Below are 21,021 nucleotides of genomic sequence, written 5' to 3'. Positions count from 1 at the left end.
ACTCCCCCTCTCCACCCCCCTCTCCCCCACCCTCCCGGCCGAGATACCGACAGGAAGCGTAAGGCGGCAGATTGTAATCGATCGCAGTGCCCGCTGTATATGGACTAACGTGAAACTGGTAAGTACTAACGGCGTTAAGTGTTGACGATGTAGCTGGTCTCCGCCGTGGTCCTCAAACGACATGCTGCTCAAGACGTATTAACGAACAGTGGAAATTAGATTTCGGATTTCGACACGTGGCATGAAGGAAATTGGGCAATAAATGATTTACCAACTGCCGAGGCTGGGTATTTTCAGTGCATAAGGCGACGAGAAATGATTAACTATTTAGGGAACAATGCTGAGTATTCCTCACATAGACGATGTTCTTTGTGGCTTCCCGTTCTTGGAAAAAAACTGGTGTTTGTTTTTCCACACGTGAAACTGTCTGGGTGACGGCGATGCAGCTTCTCGAGGCACGGCGGGAGGACGGTGTATACACACAACAGAACACACTCAAGTGGCTGCACATACAAGCTGTGTACCGCATTCACACATGTCAAGCTTTGTAGCGTGTTCACACATGCCATGCTTTATACCACATTCACACATGTCAAGCATTGTAGCGTATTCACACATGCCATGCTTTATACCACATTCACACATGTCAATCTTTGTAGCGTGTTCACACATGCCATGCGTTATACCGCATTCAAGCATGTCAAGCTTTATAGCATATTCACACATGCCATGCTCTATACCGCATTCAAGCATGTCAAGCTTTGTAGCATATTCACACATGCCATGCTTTATAACGCATTCAAGCATGTCAAGCTTTGTAGCATGTTCACACATGTCAAGCTTAATACCACATTCAAGCATGTCAAGCTTTGCAGCATATTCACACATGCCATGCTTTATAACGCATTCACGCATGTCATGTTTTGTAGCATGTTCACACATGCCATGCTTTATACCACATTCACACATGTCAAGCTTTGCAGCATGTTCACACATGTCAAGCTTCATACCTCATTCAAGCATGTCAAGCTTTGCAGCATGTTCACACATGTCAAGCTTTATACCACATTCAAGCATGTCAAGCTTTGCAGCATGTTCACACATGTCAAGCTTTATACCACATTCAAGCATGTCAAGCTTTGCAACATGTTCACACATGCCATGCTATATACCGCATTCACACATGTCAAGCTTTGCAGCATGTTCACACATGCCATGCTTTATACCGCATTCAAGCATGTCAAGATTAATAGCATATTCACACATGTCATGCTTTATACCACATTCACACATGTCAAGATTAATAGCATATTCACACATGTCATGCTTTATACCGCATTCACACATGTCAAGATTAATAGCATATTCACACATGCCATGCTTTATACCGCATTCACTCATGTCAAGATTAATAGCATATTAACACATGTCATGCTTTATACCGCATTCACACATGTCAAGATTAATAGCATATTCACACATGTCATGCTTTATACCACATTCACACATGTCAAGATTAATAGCATATTCACACATGCCATGCTTTATACCGCATTCAAGCATGTCAAGATTAATAGCATATTCACACATGCCATGCTTTATACCACATTCACACATGTCAAGATTAATAGCATATTCACACATGTCATGCTTTATACCACATTCACACATGTCAAGATTAATAGCATATTCACACATGTCATGCTTTATACTGCATTCAAGCATGTCAAGATTAATAGCATATTCACACATGCCATGCTTTATACCGCATTCAAGCATGTCAAGCTTTGTACCCCATTCACACATGTCATGCTTTATACCGCATTCACACATGTCAAGCTTAATAGCATTATATTCACACATGCCATGCTTTGTACCACATTCACACGTCAAGCTTTGCAGCATATTCACACATGCCATGCTATATACCGCATCCACACATGTCAAACTTTAAAACACATTCGCACTTACCAAGCTGTATACCACATTCAGCATACGATGATTTGCTGTGTTGCATTCATGGAAGCGACAATGGCACCAATGGCGACCTTCTACCTGCTGACATTTGATCTCTTGACAAAGGAAGAATAATAATATAATAATTAAAAAGATAGTCAACCTTCATTTGTCCATAAAGTTATTATTGAAAAACGGCTTCATGCTGCTTCTCTCTAAATTGAAATTGTTGTCAGTGAGGCAACAGCTGTTTCACAATACTCCTAGGCAATGTATGGCTCCAAAGTATGTTAGTATTATCAATATAATAAAATAATGAAATCATCGCATATCTTCCCCTGCTATTACGGAAGCTGATTTGTCAATATCGGTATGCCAGGTGTTCCAGATGGGCTGTAAAAGATAACGACAATATTCTTAACATCGGATGTACACAACATCGATCATAACCTGTAACTGTCTACACAACCACATACAGACAAGGTCACATTGACATTGAAGGCTTTGTGAGATTCTGACATTGTGTCACGAACAATGGCGCGGAACAATAAAACATCTGCAAGTTGACAGTCATGTCGTTCAGATGCGTTCATGGTGCAGAGAACGTTCACCATAAATCAGTTCGATTGCACCTAATCGAATCCTGTCCCGATCCCAGTTGAAAACGGGTCTCAATGACGTCATTCAAAATATTTCATTCCAAGTAATGTGGTGGAACAAAGTCTGGTAACTGAATTCTATTTTTAGTAGTATATACTTCTTAAAAGTATAGTCTGGGAGGTAATTTAAGGTACCGACGTTTACTACAGTATCTGAAAAACTATTGGACCTACTCCAGTCAAAGTTGGTATGAGATTATTAAACAGTCATACATAACTGGATATTACATTTAAAGGCAATCGGTTCATGAATAAAAAATCTGTAGAACACCCGATCTTTTTCATATTGGTATAGTTAATCTGCTATGCCAGTACAGACTGATTTTTGTTTGTTTGTGTGTTGTTTAACGCCGCACTCAGCAATATTCCAGCTATATGACGGCGGTCTGTAAATAATCTGGACCAGACAACTCAGTTATTTATATCACTTCTTCTCAGTAATATATATAGAAATGTTGATTTTGATGTAGATGTGACTGTTGCTATGCAACTACAGTGTTACGCGGCTTTATGTAGAAAGTTAAAAAAAGTGAAATATATGAAACATTGTTAGACGCCATCTGTCGGAAAAAGTAGGAAGGAAGCTTTTCAGGAAACACATGTGACCGACAACCAGTCAAAGACGACAAAACATTTAATACATGCATAAATAAACAGGAGAGCGCTGTGACCAGTATAGTAACAGCTCGTACAGGGGACATATTGTTATATGTAAATATGTTCTGTGAAGTACAGGAATATATCAATATCCTACAAAAGGTCTATGTGTAATATTGTTAAATCGTTTAGTCAGTGGTCTTGATATGGGGATTCTAACACTAATCAAAATGCTAAAAATATAAGTATGATGGCCAAGGTTTGATTTGTTTGTTTTTAACGCCGCGCTCAGTATTCCAGCTTAATGAGGGCGGTAATGTAAATAATCGAGTCTTGACCCGACAATCCAGTGATTGATATTAATTGGGATCGATGACATGCACCAACCAAGTCAGCAAGCCTGACCACCCTATCCCGTTAGTCGTCTCTTACGACAAGTATAGTCGCCGCTTTCTAGAAGCATATTGGACCTGAGTGCAACTATGCTCTTGTGTTGTTGATGGTTGATAGGCATCCAGATGGAGTGATGGATAAGCGTTGCCATAGTGATGTGTGGCGTGGGATGATTTTATGCTTGGTGTTACAGCTGGTCATGTGTCAAGTGTAGGTGGTCAGTGACCTACACGGACACCGCGATCGGAATAATACTACTGGGTTTAGGGGACTATTGCCTAGAAGTGAGGTGAAATAGGGTTTAACGTCGTGTCCAAAATTATGGCACTTATATAGCGACGTGTGTGTGTGTGTGCGTGTGCGTGTGTGTGTGTGCGTGCGTGCGTGCGTGCGTGCGAGCGTGCGTGCGTGCGTGCGTGCGTGTGTGCGTGCGTGTGTACTTGTGTGTGTGTGGCTGCTTGTACTACTCCGGACTGATGCCGATTTATAGTGATAGCCCGCAGAGATACCATGCCGCAGTTGAACATGCATACCCCACTCAGACACAGTATACTTAAACCGAGCTGGCCAGGCTGATTTTAAACAAAGGTTGGTATGGAATACTTAAAGGGACAATGTCGCGTTGTCGCATTGTCGCATTGTCACCCTTGCAAAATCAAACTAAAAGTGTCAAAATTAGCCAAAGCGCGACATTGCGGCAATGCGACAACGCGACATTTTGACCATTTGTCGCATTGTCGCGTTGTCGCACTTTAAATAATCTTTTTTATTTTGCTTTAAGTAATCTTTTTTATTTCACCAAAGCGCGCCAATGTCCCTTGTAGTATTCCATAGGTTGGTGGTCCACATATCACCCAAGATGGCCGAGCATGTAGTTAGCGTGCAAAGTGTCTGAAAGGAGGGGTCCGCATCCATTCACCGCGCCCCCCCACCCACTTGTTTGTCGGCACTGGTCGTGGCGCAGTTCGTGCTGCTTGTGTCAGACCGCTGATTGCATACACAAAGAACCTGCCATCAGCTTGTTCTGTTGTACTTCTGGACCAATGTTCCGCCATCCGGCAGCAGGTCAGTTTATACCTTGAGATGATGCCCTTATCGTCCTGCTCAATACTGTCAGAAAAACAACTTCCATTCCAATCCAACTGTAGCGTTGCATTTATTTCATGTCCAAAAGTAATTTTTTAAACAAAAGAAGCGTTATTTCTCCCGCCCTTCATCTCATACCGCCGCCGACACAAGCGCGCCGCTCCCGCCGCCGACAAAAGCGCGCCGCTCCCGCCGCCGACACAAGCGCGCTGCTCCCGCCGCCGACACAAGCGCGCCGCTCTCACAGTCCCGTGTTAACGTGTTCCTATTTTCCGACTGTAAAACCCGGTCACGGGATTAACAGGAGACATTCTTTAAATCACACTTCACAGAACCATGATATACCATCCAACAGAACCCTGAAAGACTCGGCACTGTCGCCCCCCTCCCCCTCCTCCCCCCCCCCCCCCGAGTGTTCCACTATCCCCCACCGTCAAGTCTACCTCATCTATTTCTCTTCACTGTGTTGTGATGTTTTGAATACATCAAAGGAGGGTACCGACCACACTTTAGGAGAATTGTCACTTATTTGAAAATCAATATTTTTTCTTATGATGTCGGCATTCCCTCTTAACCTCTAGACCCAATTACGGCGTTCCTCCGGCACAATTGAATTTTGCGAGAATTCTAACGATATAAAGGGATGGGGATAGACAGGAGACTGACACAACTAGATTTACTTGCTGCAAAACAAAACTCAAGAAGCACTCAGAAGGTCGCACGCTAATGATATAATTCGGATATTTTGTATGTGAACTTGAGGATTGGAGGTCTGTTGGGCTCGACTGTGTTGTGTGTATGCTATCGCCGAAGGGCGTTTCTACGTATACTCTAGGTATATTGCTCTTTGTAGTCTAGGGGCGGTCGGGTAGCCTAGTGGTTAAAGCGTTCGCTTGTCACACCGAAGACCCGTGTTCGATTCATGGGTACAATGTGTGAAGCCCATTTCTGGTGTCCCCCGCCGTGATATTGCTGGAATATTGCTAATTTTAAGCTGCGTAAAACCATACTCACTCACTCACTCATTCACTTTGTAGTGGTATGTCTTCGTTGAGGGGCGTTTCAAGGTATACTACACTCTGTAGTGTGTATGTGTATGTTATCGTTGATGGGCGTATCTACTAGAGCTGGGACGAGGCCAAATTTACTATCCGGGTACCCGACACCCTATTACCCGGCCCTACCCGGATACCCGCGGTAGGTCCCAAGAGTTTTAGGTACAAAATGTCCGAATGGGAATTGTTTTACCGCAGCCCTGGCAAAAACTATTTAGATACACATATAAAACGATGTGGTCATGCATACAGTGCGGTTGATAGACGCTGTATCCTTACTTGAACATATAAAAGTCGCACAGTGAGAATGAAATGTGAACATTAGCTATTCTTGTAGTGTAACCATTGAGTTTTATTGTTAATGTAATTAAACAGTATATCACGTGACTAACCACGGGCCCGGGTAGTCATGTGGGTACCCAGGTCTTACTCAGGACCCACCCGACCCGAGCCCCTGAGTTACCCGTCTTAGCCCTAGTATGTACGTATGCTTTCGGTATACTGCTCTGTGGTGTGTATGTTATCGTTGAGGGGCGTATCTACGTATACTCCAGGTATACTGCTCTGTGGTGTGTATGTTATCGTTGAGGGCGTATCTACGTATACTCCAGGTATACTGCACTCTAGTGTGTATGTTATCGTTGAGGGCTTATCTACGTATACTCCAGGTATACTGCTCTGTGGTGTGTATGTTATCGTTGAGGGCGTATCTACGTATACTCCAGGTATACTGCACTCTAGTGTGTATGTTATCGTTGAGGGGCGTATCTACGTATACTCCAGGTATACTGCTCTGTGGTGTGTATGTTATCGTTGAGGGCGTATCTACGTATACTCCAGGTATACTGCTCTGTGGTGTGTATGTTATCGTTGAGGGCGTATCTACGTATACTCCAGGTATACTGCTCTGTGGTGTGTATGTTATCGTTGAGGGGAGTATTTACGTATACTCCAGGTATACTGCTCTGTGGTGTGTATGTTATCGTTGAGGGGAGTATCTACGTATACTCCAGGTATACTGCTCTGTGGTGTGTATGTTATCGTTGAGGGGAGTATCTACCTGTACTCCAGGTATACTGCTCTGTGGTGTGTATGTTATCGTTGAGGGGAGTATCTACGTATACTCCAGGTATACTGAACTCTGTAGTGTGTATGTTATCGTTGAGGGGAGTATCTACGTATACTCCAGGTATACTGAACTCTGTGGTGTGTATGTTATCGTTGAGGGGAGTATGTACGTATACTCCAGGTATACTGAACTCTGTGGTGTGTATGTTATCGTTGAGGGGAGTATCTACGTATACTCAAGGTATACTGAACTCTGTGGTGTGTATGTTATCGTTGAGGGGAGTATCTACCTGTACTCAAGGTATACTGCACTCTAGTGTATATGTTATCGTTGAGGGGAGTATCTACGTATACTCAAGGTATACTGCTCTGTGGTGTGTATGTTATCGTTGAGGGGAGTATCTACCTGTACTCTAGGTATACTGCACTCTGTAGTGTGTATGTTATCGTTGAGGGGAGTATCTACCTGTACTCTAGGTATACTGCACTCTGTAGTGTATATGTTATCGTTGAGGGGAGTATCTACCTGTACTCTAGGTATACTGCACTCTGTAGTGTGTATGTTATCGTTGAGGGGAGTATCTACCTGTACTCTAGGTATACTGCACTCTGTAGTGTATATGTTATCGTTGAGGGGAGTATCTACCTGTACTCTAGGTATACTGCACTCTGTAGTGTGTATGTTATCGTTGAGGGGAGTATCTACCTGTACTCTAGGTATACTGCACTCTGTAGTGTGTATGTTATCGTTGAGGGGAGTATCTACCTGTAGTCTAGGTATACTGCACTCTGTAGTGTGTATGTTATAGTTGAGGGGAGTATCTACCTGTACTCTAGGTATACTGCACTCTGTAGTGTGTATGTTATCGTTGAGGGGAGTATCTACCAGTACTCTAGGTATACTGCACTCTGTAGTGTGTATGTTGTCGTTGAGGGCGTATCTTCGTATAGCCTTGGTATACTGCACTCTGTGGGGTGTATGTTGTCGTTGAGGGCGTATCTTCGTATAGCCTTGGTATACTGCACTCTGTGGGGTGTATGTTGTCGTTGAGGGCGTATCTACGTGTAGCCTTGGTATACTGCACTCTGTGGGGTGTATGTTGTCGTTGAGGTCGTATATACGTATACCCTTGGTATACTGCACTCTGTGGGGTGTATGTTATCGTTGAGGGGAGCATCTACCTGTACTCCAGGTATACTGCACTCTGTAGTGTGTATGTTATCGTTGAGGGGCGTATCTACGTATACCCTTGGTATGCTGCACTCTGTAGTGTGTTTGTTATCGTTGAGGGGCATATCTACGTATACCCTTGGTATACTGCTATCTGTAGTGTGTATGTTATCGTTGAGGGGAATATCTACCTATACTCAAGGTATAGCCAGTCGTTTAACGTGTAAGGCACCGCAATTCGCTGTGCAAAGTTGTGTCCCTTGGGCATGCCAGAAACCTATCATTGTGGGTTTGAATCCCGGTTCGTTCCGATCATGTTTCTAGGTTTGTCAGCACCGTGCTCGTGGGTTTCACCAAAGTGGTAAACGTCTAAGACCTGCATCACTTCGGGCTTTCCGACACACCGTGATATAACTGGGATACTGTTAAAAGCGGCGTTAAACACAATTCACTCACTGAAAATTGTAATATGACTTCCATCGAGCAGCTATTAATGGCGATCAATATGAATGCTGGCTGACTCCTGGGAAAATACACTTAATTACTTAGTTTTAGATTGAGAAGTATGGAAAACAATGTTGACACGTTTCAATGTTTTCAATTTAAGAAAATTGACGCTGATGTTAATTTACTGTTATTTGGCAGCAAGGATTTACCTACAGAAGAAAACATGTTCGTGTATAAAATATAAATGCAGAGCCAACATTTTTTAGAATTGAATATTGTGTAAATAGTATATTCCTTTCCATTTTACATTTTTGGCATGTTTTTCATGATTTCATGTTTTGATTTTTATTTACTGTGAATTGGTTTAAGGGTTGTTTAACTTCTAACCCAATTCCGTTCGCTGCGAGTGAAATATGTTTAGACAAAATGGGACTGCCACCAGTACTGTCTCAACGAGAGTGTTTCTATCAGGTGTTTTCTCGAGGCTGCAGTCACGCCCGCAGGCAGTGTCTGAAACTCAGCAGAGTAAACTGAGAGCCAGGGCCAGCACATTTCAAAAAGTGTAGGCCCAGTGGACAAACTGTAGGCCAAGTGGAAAAAAACCCTGTAGGCCCAAACATTTAAGATGAGTGAGTGAGTGAGTGAGTGAGTGAGTGAGTTGGGTTTAACGCCTCTTTTAACAGTATTCCAGTTATATCGCGGCGTGTCAGCTTAATGTGGGAGGAAAGCCCGAAGTGATGCAGGTCTCAGACGTTTACCACTTCGGTGAAACCCACGAGCACAGGTATGGTGCTGACAAACCTAGAAACATAATTGGGGCGAACCGGGATTCGAAGCCACAATCATAGGTTTCTGGCGTGTCCAAGGGACGCAACTCTGCACAGCGAATCGCGACGACTGGACCACCCGTGCCCCCACATTTTAGATGAAACAGCGAAACACACTCTTGCAATATAAACTATTGTACACTTTCAGTCAACCAGAAGCTTTTACTACCGTCGTACCACTTTCCCAGAGACTCGGTGGTTGTTGATAGATGAAGCCTACATTTATCAAGGAAATTATCAGGTTGTGAAACATATTTGCTACAACATGGCACACACTATTTGAAAGGTCCAATCCTACTGTTTATTAATGTGAAAGTTGTGTTTATCACACTACTTAAATAATGCTTAATCAATATTCTACCATGAATTTGGAATTTATCGATTCTGATTGGTCAATCAGAGGCTATTAAATCACAATAAACCCCCTCTGATTGAACAGCTGGTTTGACGGTCGCATCACCGCGGAAGCTAATACTCATAGAATAGTAATATTTTCAGTCATTGTCGGTAGGCATATTTACATAATTATATCTACAATCACAGGTTACAAAATGCACAGATGCGGTTATTACAATATTCAAAGGATGTGTGGCAATACATTTCGTGCAAAAAACACGATAGCAATCTAAAAGGGAATGTATATACGTTTTGGAGACAACAGAGAGCTTGGATTTTTTGCGCTTTTCTATGTACGACTGTGACGTCATATAATTTGTGTCACAATGAGCGATATGACGTCATAATGGTGACGTGCGATTTAGAGCGTTCGTTTCCAAATTCAATTTAGCGGGGTTAAATCTACAGGTAACCTAGCTCTACATTGAAAACACAGTATGTTTATCTCCTGAATCACTTAAAAATAAACTGCTGAAATTTAAAACTATCAGCCCGAGAACAAATCGGTTAGCCTCGGGCTTACGGGCCGATGTCTATTTCGAACACTGTCTACAGACAAGTCCGTTATCAGGTCTTTAGTCAAGTCCGTTATCAGGTCTTTAGGCAAATCCGTTATCAGGTCTTTAGTCAAGTGTGTTATCAGGTCTTTAGTCAAGTGTGTTATCAGGTCTTTAGGCAAGTCCGTTATCAGGTCTTTAGTCAAGTGTGTTATCAGGTCTTCAGTCAAGTGTGTTATCAGGTCTTTAGTCAAGTGTGTTATCAGGTCTTCAGTCAAGTGTGTTATCAGGTCTTTAGTCAAGTGTGTTATCAGGTCTTCAGTCAAGTGTGTTATCAGGTCTTTAGGCAAGTCCGTTATCAGGTCTTTAGTCAAGTGTGTTATCAGGTCTTCAGTCAAGTGTGTTATCAGGTCTTCAGTCAAGTGTGTTATCAGGTCTTTAGTCAAGTCCGTTATCAGGTCTTTAGGCAAGTCCGTTATTTGTTATAGAGTAATAGTCAAACAAGAAAACGTTCACTATCTTTTTATTGCAAGAGCAATATTGAAAGGTTTGATCATATTACAGATATTTGATTAAATTACAAAAATGAATTGCTTTATGCGAGTTCACTGAGGTAAACTCGATCTCTTTTAATGTTGAGAAACATCACATTGAATAATAACATGTTACCATATCACATCATAGACGGCCCCTGTAGGGAGGAATACTTTACTAAAACAGTGAGGGAATTGGAAGTGAAAGAACCATCTCTGTAGATTGCGGAAATAAATATCAGCGCTAACAGGACTCCAGGGAGGAAGGCAGCGTTCACTATACAACCCGGCAAGCGCGTGCCCTTCACGCGAATATAATTGAAAAAACAAAGTCGCGTTTGAATGCAAAATGTCGCTGAATCTCGCGAGACTTCTGTTAGCGACAGAGTGACAAATTACCTCAGTCCGTAGAAGGATGGGGGGAGGATCGAGCAGGTTAGGGCGAGAATACTAAACAGACAGTTAGCCACGTCAGCGAGAACCTCCAGATACCGTAAGCTATCTGACGTCTCGCGAGACTTCCTCCTCAATCTAAAACCCTGATCACGCGCGCAAGTTGTCGCTAGTTTTGTGATTGTAGCGGTGCCAGGTTGTATTTTAGGACCATGAGCTCTATTGAACTCGGCTATTTATTTTGTTTACCGGCTCCCATGAGAATATCAATCAGGTGCCATGTAACTAAAAAGACTTTATGACGACGAGCGCAGATGAAACGCTGCATTTTTTGCCAGTATCATAAATGCTAAAATGGAGATGAGTGTGCCTGTTATTTTTTCATTATGGCTTAATAGGCATGTGACTCCTTATGTGCGCATATATATATGCTACCCAAAGCAATTTAAAAAACACCCTTTTTCCATATGGGGGCGGTCGGGTAGCCTAGTGGTCAAAGCGTTCGCTTGTCACACCGAAGACCCGGGTTCGATTCCCGACATGGGTACTATGTGTGAAGCCCATTTCTGGTGTCCCCTGCCGCGATATTGCTGGAATATTGCTAAAAGCGGGGTAAAACCATACTCACTCACTCACTTTTTTTCCATATGACAATAATTAATCTGTTAGGTAATGTAAGATTAACAATAGAAATATGAAAGAATCGGGTGTCGGTAGAGGCTGCAGAGGTTGTCCGGAGGTTGATGAGGGTGGAGTGAGTGAGTGGGTGAAGTGAGTGAGTGAGTGAGTGAGTGAGTGAGTGAGTTTTATGCTGCTTTTAGCAATATTCCAGCAATATCCCGGTTGGTGGACACCAGATATGGGTTTCACACATTGTACCCATGTGGGAATCGAACCCGGGGGGTGATGAGAGAACGTTTAACCAATAGGCTACCCCACCGCACCACACACTTTTGTTAATAAAGAAACTGTCCACGGACGTCGGGCCGGGTTTTTGCCAATTTGGGGGTGATTCAGTTACCCCCTGGCTGGCTAATGCTTTATTGTTTTACAAGAATCTTTGGTATTTATTTGTCCTCTGCTAATAAACATTACTACGGATACTATAATGATATGTATAGGTATTTGTACCGAAATAGGTCATTTGACTCAGGTGAGACTTGTGGAGTGTTGAACATCATGTGGACCTAGACACGTGGTTGTTGGATTGTGTGTAGACTGAAGATTTATACATCCACGTGATGTCATGTTGAATGGATTGTGGACATCCTTTAGATTTATACATTCACGTGATGTCATGTTGAATGGATTGTGGAGATCCTTTAAACTTATACATCCACGTTATGTCATGTTGAATGAATTGTGTAGATCATTTAGATTTATACATCCACGTGATGTCCTGTTGAATGTATTGTGTGCAGGTCCTGTAGATTTATACATGCACGTGATGTCATGTTGAATGAATTGTGGAGATCCTTTAGATTTATACATCCATGTGATGTCATGTTGATAATTGTGTGCAGGTCCTGTAGATTTATACATCCACGTGATGTCATGTTGAATGCATTGTGGAGGTCCTTTAGATTTATACATCCACGTGATGTCTTGTTGAATGGATTGTGGAGATCCTTTAGATTTATACATCCACGTGATGTCATGTTGAATGGATTGTGGAGATCCTTTAGATTTATACATCCACGCGATGTCATGTTGGTAGTTGGGTGTACGTCCTTTAGATTTATGCATTCACGTGATGTCATGTTGAATGGATTGTGTAGATCCTTTAGTTTTATGCATTCACGTGATGTCATGTTGAATGGATTGTGTAGATCCTTTAGATTTATACATCCACGTGATGTCATGTTGAATGGATTGTGTAGATCCTTTAGATTTATACATTCACGTGATGTCATGTTGAATGGATCGTGTAGATCCTTCAGATTTATACATCCACGTGATGTCTTGTTGAATGGATTGTGTAGATCCTTTAGATTTATACATCCACGTGATGTCATGTTGAATGGATTGTGTACATCCTTTAGATTTATACATCCACGAGATTACATGTTGATCTATGCATGTAGGAGGCTACGTACTAAGTATAACCAGCCAGGCTAGTTCTGTAAAAGCTTGAAGACTTCTCCAGCATGTAGGAAGCTGCGTATGATACGCTGTTGTCTGAGATCGATACGTTTCAGCTAGCATCCACTCATGTCTCAACACAAGTTTGGCAGATTACTGTGTGTTTCAAGTCGACTTTTTATCGCTGCCTGGTCGTCATTGATTTGTATTGCTAAATGTAGAATTCGAAAAACTTATTCATTGACGTTTTGATTTCTTTTCACTTTGATATTAATCAGGTGTTGAGTCTTCTGAATCCTTTCCTAACCGCGCAGAACCTCACCTAATAACCTCACCCAGAGTTTAGTTTTTTATTTCAATTTGATCAGAGTGATGATCTTTTTGTACAATGTTTTCAGAAAAAAAACTCCGAATCAAGTTTAAAAGTGTTTGCGAATTGACATCGAATTTATTTCTTGTATAATGATCGGGTAACAGTGGTAAGTTACAAGAAATATTTCTAGAACAAATCTTGCTCTCCAGAAAGGGGCTACAAGAGGCAACCTCCAAGATGTCCTACTTCTAAGCACAAAGTGATGTATGAATATCTGTAGTATACTGCACCGAGAGAACCTTGTGTTCTTGCAGCGATGTCTGGCTCTCCTCCCCTGTAGGGACTGGTACTGTCAGTAGGGCGGGTACAGATGGGGGAGCTCGTCACGCGATGGAAAGGGTTGCAGCGAGCGATGAATGTTACACCAGTACAACATCATCGATGTTGTATATATATATGTATCGATTAACACCCATATACAGTAATTAGTTACTGTCTAAATATAGCGGGACATAGTCTGAATATTTCACGAGCGTGTCATAGTCTGAATATGTCATCTATAGCGGGTCATGGCCTGAACATGTCATGATCGGGTCATCGTCTGAATATGTCATCTATAGCGGGTCATAGTCTGAATATGTTATCTTTTGCTGGTCATAGTCTGAATGTGTCATCTATAGCGGGTCATAGCCTGAACATGTCATGAGCGGGTCATAGTCTGAATATGTCATCTATAGCGGTTCATAGCCTGAATATCTCATCTATAGCGAGTCATAGTATGAACATGTCATGAGCGGGTCATAGCCTGAATATGTCATTTATAGCGGGTCATAGTCTGAATATGTCATCTATAGCGGGTCATAGCCTGAACATGTCATGAGCGGGTCATAGTCTGAATATGCCATCTATAGCGGGTCATAGCCTGAACATGTCATCAGTGGGGCATAGTCTGAATGTGTTATGAGCGGGTCAAAGTCTGAATATATCATTTGTAGCGGGTCATAGTCTGAATATGTCATCTTTTGCTGGTCATAGTCTGAATGTGTCATCAAAAGTGAGCCATAGTCTGAATATGTCATCTGTAGCGGGTCATGGCCTGAACATGTCATGAGCGGGTCATAGTCTGAATATGTCATATGTAGCGGGTCACAATTAGTATGTCATCAACAATGGGTCAGTCAGTAAGATGCCGATGCTAAGGTATCATTCTTAAGTTGACGGCATGAACATCTTAATCGATTACGGGGGTAATTGAAGCCTGTAAAAGTTATTATTGGAAACCCAAATGAGTAAAAGTGCACTGTACTTTCAATGATTTGGTGTTCGTTGCTAACTTAGTACTTCACACATAACCTCTCCGTATACTTACCATTGGTGCTGGATTTGTGGAGCATTACCCTTGTTTCTATAGAGTGCAACTTGTAGCCACAAGAAAACGACAAAAATTTGTAAGTGTGTTCGTTGTCCCTTGGAGTGTCACACAACAGATCCTAACGATGGACTCGTCAAGCCAACACCCTGTGCTACGAATACGGCGAGTATCACTTCACAACATTGGGTGCTTTGCTTGTGGGTAGCATGGTGTATATCAACTCTCCTTACATCTGCAGTGAAAACGGGAGGGTTTTGTCGGGTGGAAGTGATATACCCTGATGAATGTGCTGTCTTCTTACAGTTGCAGTCTATACGGGTGGGTGTGTTGCGGGGCAGTGCTGTGGAAGAATTCCTCAAGAAGATCCAGAGCAAGCTAGTTGAGGTGTCCAGTAACTACCCCGTGTCCAAGACTGACCGGGGGATTGAGGAGGTGCTGTAAGTATATGTTTTGTTTGTTTGTTTGTTTGTTTGTATGTTTGTGTGTTGCCGCACTCAGCAATATAACGGTGGTCTCGTAAAGAATCGAGTCTGGACAGACAATCCAGTAATTTCTGTCATGAATGTCGATCCACACGATTGGGATACGATGATATGCATTAACCAAGTCAGCGCGCCTGACCACAGTTTCTTTTGGAAGTGAATATATATGTTTCCATTTTAGGAGTGAGTGAGTTGGGTTTAACGCCGCTTTTAACAGTATTCCAGTTATATGGCGCCGTGTCAGCTTAATGTGGGAGGAAAGCCCGAAGTGATGCAGGTCTCAGACGTTTACCACTTCGGTGAAACCCACGAGCACAGGTATGGTGCTGACAAACCTAGAAACATAATCGGGGCGAACCGGGATTCGAACCCACATTCATAGGTTTCTGGCGTGCCCAAGGGACGCAACTCTGCACAGCGAATCGCGGCGCCTCAGACGACTGGGCCCCCTTTAGGACAGAATAAAATATGTTTTTTTTTGTTTTCAGTGAGGGAAAACTGGACGCCTATTTAGGGGACTACCCAATACTTGACTATGCAAGGGCTCATTTGGCCCCTAACTGTGAGTTGAAGCTCCTGTCCCAAATCTTCGGAGATGATCGATATGGAATAGGGCTTCCCAAGGGTTCTCCGCTTAAGGTAGGTTTTGTTTGTTTGTTTGTTGTTTAACGCCGCGCTAAGCAATATTCCACCGATATGACGGCGGTCTTTAAATAATCGAATCTGGACCAGACAATCCAGTGATTGATATCCTGAGTGAGTGAGCTTCACGCCGCTTTTAGCAATATTCCAGCAATATCCCGGCGGGGGGACACCCGGGGGTAGGTAGGTTTTAGTCCAAATACCACGTACTGTAAACTATATAAAAAGTTGTTTAATGTTTTCATAAATAATATTGGTCACTATTGAAGCAGTTCAAAGAAAACCAAGGACACCACGGAAGCAAAATCTTGCCCTGGATAAAACAAACCAGTTGATGCACCATGCTTAGGAGCCATTGTAATCACGCGAACACTATTTGATTAAATCAGACCAGAAATTATTATCTGGTCTAACCCGTGTCAGCGGTTCACAACATAACTAAGGGACACAACTCCGTATAACGAGTTGGGACGTCTTAGACCACTGACCTAACATTCTTTCCGTAACTATTTGAGGCAGCATGGATGTTTGTAACTGATGCATATGGCAACATAGAAGTGGGGATCCTGTGGACAAAATGGCGGACTCTTTGTGTTAATGTCATTCTATAATTGCCATTTCCACACACAGGTTGTCAACACATATAACTTTGTAATTCCCACTAGGTGGCGCTGTCTAGGAAGATTATGGATTACCATCAGAGTGGCTACATCGACGACCTCATCGATGTGCACTTCGCCGACGCTCAGTGTTTCAAACAGCGAATAACACAGGAGGAATCTCGTCTGGAGGTGCAACATCACGCGGGACTTTTCGTGATGATGAGCGTGGGGATTATCATTGGGATTATCGTGTGCTTCGTGGAGCATGCTGTGTACAAATGGCTAGTGCCTCGTTTCCGAGCCTCACCCGGCGACAGTCAGTGGAAGAGCTCCCATATGCTGTTCTTCAGTCAGGTAAGCATTTTATGACGTCATTGACCTTTAAAAGTGTGGACCGCCTGCGTGGTCTAGTTGTAGCGTCCGCCTGAGAGCGGAAGTCCGGTTTTCGATCCCTGGCCGATTCATACCAAAATACTTTTAAAGATAATTGTTGTTACCCTGTCTGGCGCTCGGCATAAAAGGGCTGGTCGTCTCGGAGTATACTGTGTTTGAGTGGGGTATTCATGTTAAACTGCGGCATGGTCTCTAGCACTATATATCGGCATCAGTCCAGACTAGTACAAGCACAACACACACACACACACACACACACACACACACACACACACACACACACACACACACACACACACACACACACACACACACACACACACACACACACTCACACTTACTCACTCACTCACTCACTCACACGCGTGCATATAATAATCTCCAATCCAATAATCTTGGACACGACGTTAAACCCCATTTCACCTTACTTCACCTTGAACACGACGTTAAACCCCATTTCACCTTACTTCCCCTTGAAAAGGTGACGGCAGTACTTTGGATGTTTCGATTTTGTACAACAGTAGGATACTATGAAGTAAATCTGTGACAGTAACTATAACAAAAATCTCAACTGCCCACCATGTGGCTTCGGGGGCAGTTAGATAACCTAATGGTTAAAGCGTTCGTTCGTCATACCGAATCCCCTATTCGATTCCCTATGGGCACAGTGCTGAGGACATCCCATTACGGGTCACGTCAGACCGACCTTGTGCGAACTTTGACCGACCAATGGAATGACCAATCAGAAGGCAACTTTCTCGTGCTTTACGGCACTAGTTTCAAATTGGCGACTTCGTTTCGAAACATATTGACAAATTCTCGATTAAAAATTTGAAACCTTAACAAAAAAAACATTCTGGAATGGTCTAGATTGTAAGGATTCAGTCGTTAAACCCGTAACTATCGTTCGGAATACCCCATATTAAAATTTTCGAGATTGCATAATTAGAAATCACATTCCGACTGTCACTTTCATAATTTGGTAAGCGATGCACTGATTGGTCGGATGAAAGGTCGTTCTGACCTGACCCCTAATGGGATGTCTTCAGATCTTTGTTTAGCTAGCGGTAGCGAGAACTAAGGTCTGATTTTAATGAGATTGTTTCTGATATTCCCTATGATGTTGCTGGAATATTGCTTAAGCGGCATAAAATCCAACTCACTCCTGATCAGTTGACATGAGCCGATGAAGACAATTTTACTGTATTGTCCTCACGTCAGACACTTGTGGAGGACAGGTAGTGGGAGGACACGCGGCGCTAAAGTAAAAGGGGTACGAGGGGGTATTGGTATATGAGAGATGCGAGAAGAATGGGGTTCGAGACTACATGAACATAAGCGAAAGCCGTGTATACATTTTCGTTTTGATATTCAGTGTTGGCCGGATTACAGAAAGTAATACAGGTCCTCATGAAACCATGCATCCGTTTCATCGTGACTGGAGATATTACTAGTCCAGGTGAAAGCCTACGTCCGCCTCCTCTCGACTGGAGATATTACTAGTCCAGGTGAAACCCTGCGTCCGCTTCCTCGTGACTGGATATATTACTATTCCAGGTGAAACCCTACGTCCGCTTCCTCGTGACTGGAGATATTACTAGTCCAGGTGAAACCCTACGTCCGCCTCCTCGTGACTGGAGATATTACTAGTCCAGGTGAAACCCTGCGTCCGCTTCCTCGTGACTGGAGATATTACTAGTCCAGGTGAACTCCTACGTCCGCTTCCTGTTGACTGGAGATATTACTAGTCCAGGTGAAACCCAACGTCCGCTTCCTCGTGACTGGAGATATTACTAGTCCCGGTGAAACCCTACGTCCGCCTCCTCGTGACTGGAGATATTACTAGTCCAGGTGAAAGCCTACGTCCGCCTCCTCTCGACTGGAGATATTACTAGCCCAGGTGAAACCCTACGTCCGCTTCCTCGTGACTGGAGATATTACTAGTCCAGGTGAAACCTAACGTCTGCTTCCTCGTGATTGGAGATATTACTACTCCAGGTGAAATCCTACGTCCGCTTCCTCGTGACTGGAGATATTACTAGACCAGCTGAAACTTAACGTCTGCTTCCTCGAAACTGGTATTATTACTAGTCCAGGTGAAACCCTGCGGCCGCCTCCTCGTGACTGGAGATATTACTAGTCCAGGTGAAACCCTACGCCCGCCTCCTCTCGACTGGAGATATTACTAGTCCAGGTGAAACCCTGCGGCCGCTTCCCGCTGACTGGAGATCGTCACGATATGGCTGAAATACTGCCGATGTGACGTTAAATGTTAACTCACTCACTCACTCACCCTGACTGGAGAAATTACTAGTCCAGGTGAAACCCTGCGTCCGCTTCCTCGTGACTGGAGATATTACTAGTCCAGGTGAAACTTAACGTCCGCTTCCTCGTAACTGGTATTATTACTAGTCCAGGTGAAACGATGCGGCCACCTCCTCACGACTGGAGATATTACTAGTCCAGGTGAAACCCTGCGCCCGCTTCCTCGTGACTGGAGATATTACTAGTCCAGGTGAAACCCTACGTCCGCCTCCTCTCGACTGGAGATGTTACTAGTCCAGGTGAAACCCTGCGGCCGCTTCCCGCTGACTGGAGAAATTACTAATCCAGGTGAAACCCAACGTCCGCTTCCTCGCGACTGGAGAGAGAACCTGCAGACGGTGGGAGAACCTATAGATGGGGTTGGGGTAAGGGAAGGTAAGACCCTGCAGACGGTGGGAGAACCTATAGATGGGGTTGGGGTAAGAGATGGAGAGAACCTGCAGACGGTGGGGGGACCTATAGATGGGGTTGGGGTAGGGAAGGTAAGACCCTGCAGACGGTGGGAGAACCTATAGATGAGGTTGTGGTAAGGGATGGAGAGAAACTGCAGACGGTGGGGGGACCTATAGATGGGGTTGGGGTAAGGGAAGGTAAGACCCTGCAGAAGGTGGGAGAACCTATAGATGGGGTTGGGGTAAGAGATGGAGAGAACCTGCAGACGTTGGGGGGACCTATAGATGGGGTTGGGGTAGGGAAGGTAAGGCCCTGCAGATGGTGGGAGAACCTATAGATGGGGTTGGGATAAGGGATGGAGAGAACCTGCAGACGATGGGGGGACCTATAGATGGGGTTGGGGCAGGGAAGGTAAGACCCTGCAGACGATGGGAGAACCTATAGATGGGGCTGGGGTAAGAGATGGGGAGAACCTGCAGACGGTGGGAGAACCTATAGATGGGGTTAGGGTAAGAGATGAGGAGAACCTGCAGACGGTGGGAGAACCTATAGATGGGGTCGGGGTAAGAGATGGAGAAAACCTGCAGACGGTGGGAGAACCTATAGATGGGGTTGGGGTAAGAGATGAGGAGAACCTGCAGACGGTGGGAGAACCTATAGATGAGGTTGGGGTAAGGGATGGAGAGAACCTGCAGACGGTGGGAGAACCTATAAATGGGGTTGGGGTAAGAGATGGGGAGAACCTGCAGACGGTGGGAGAACCTATAGATGGGGTAGGGGTGGGGGATAAGCAGAACCTGCAGACGATGGGAGAACCTATAGATAGGGTTGGGGTAAGAGATGGGGAGAACCTGCAGAAGGTGGGAGAACATATAGATGTGGTTGGGGTAATAGATGGGGAGAACTTGTAGACGGTGGGAGAACCTATAGATGTGGTTGGGGTAAGAGATGGGGAGAACCTGCAGACGGTGGGAGAACCTATAGATGTGGTTGGGGTAAGAGATGGGGAGAACCTGCAGAAGGTGGGGGAACCTGTAGATGGGGTTGGGGTAAGGGATGGAGAGAACCTGCAGACGGTGGGAGAAACTATAGATGGGGTTGGGGTAAGGGATAGGGAGAACCTGCAGACGGTGGGAGAACCTGTAGATGGGGTTTGGGTAAGGGATGGAGAGAACCTGCAGACGGCGGGGAGAACCTATAGATGGGGTTAGGGTAAGGGATGGAGAGAACCTGCAGACGGTGGGGAGACCTATAATAGATGGGTAAGGGATAGGGAGAACCTGCAGACGTTTGGGTGACCTATAATAGATGGATGAGGGTTGAGGGAGATCCTACAGAC

At 44.0% G+C, this 21,021-nt stretch overlaps 1 protein-coding gene across 2 annotated transcripts in view; it reads left to right on the top strand.

Annotated features, from left to right (window-relative positions):
• The window catches only part of LOC139479042 (glutamate receptor ionotropic, NMDA 3A-like), a 163,812-nt gene that overhangs the window by 125,375 nt on the left and 17,416 nt on the right, over positions 1–21,021 (top strand). For both annotated transcript variants that reach the window (XM_071261788.1, XM_071261787.1), the window contains exons 4-6: positions 15,149–15,282; positions 15,816–15,966; positions 16,635–16,925. In XM_071261788.1, the coding sequence (XP_071117889.1) occupies positions 15,149–15,282; positions 15,816–15,966; positions 16,635–16,925 (576 nt within the window). The remainder of the gene's footprint in view (positions 1–15,148; positions 15,283–15,815; positions 15,967–16,634; positions 16,926–21,021) is intronic.

Source organism: Haliotis cracherodii, unplaced genomic scaffold (assembly GCF_022045235.1).
Source record: "Haliotis cracherodii isolate W230 unplaced genomic scaffold, xgHalCrac1.p SCAF_4, whole genome shotgun sequence".
In the NCBI taxonomy this organism is placed as follows: Eukaryota; Metazoa; Mollusca; class Gastropoda; order Lepetellida; family Haliotidae; genus Haliotis; species Haliotis cracherodii.
This window is presented reverse-complemented; position numbering and strand designations above follow the sequence as displayed.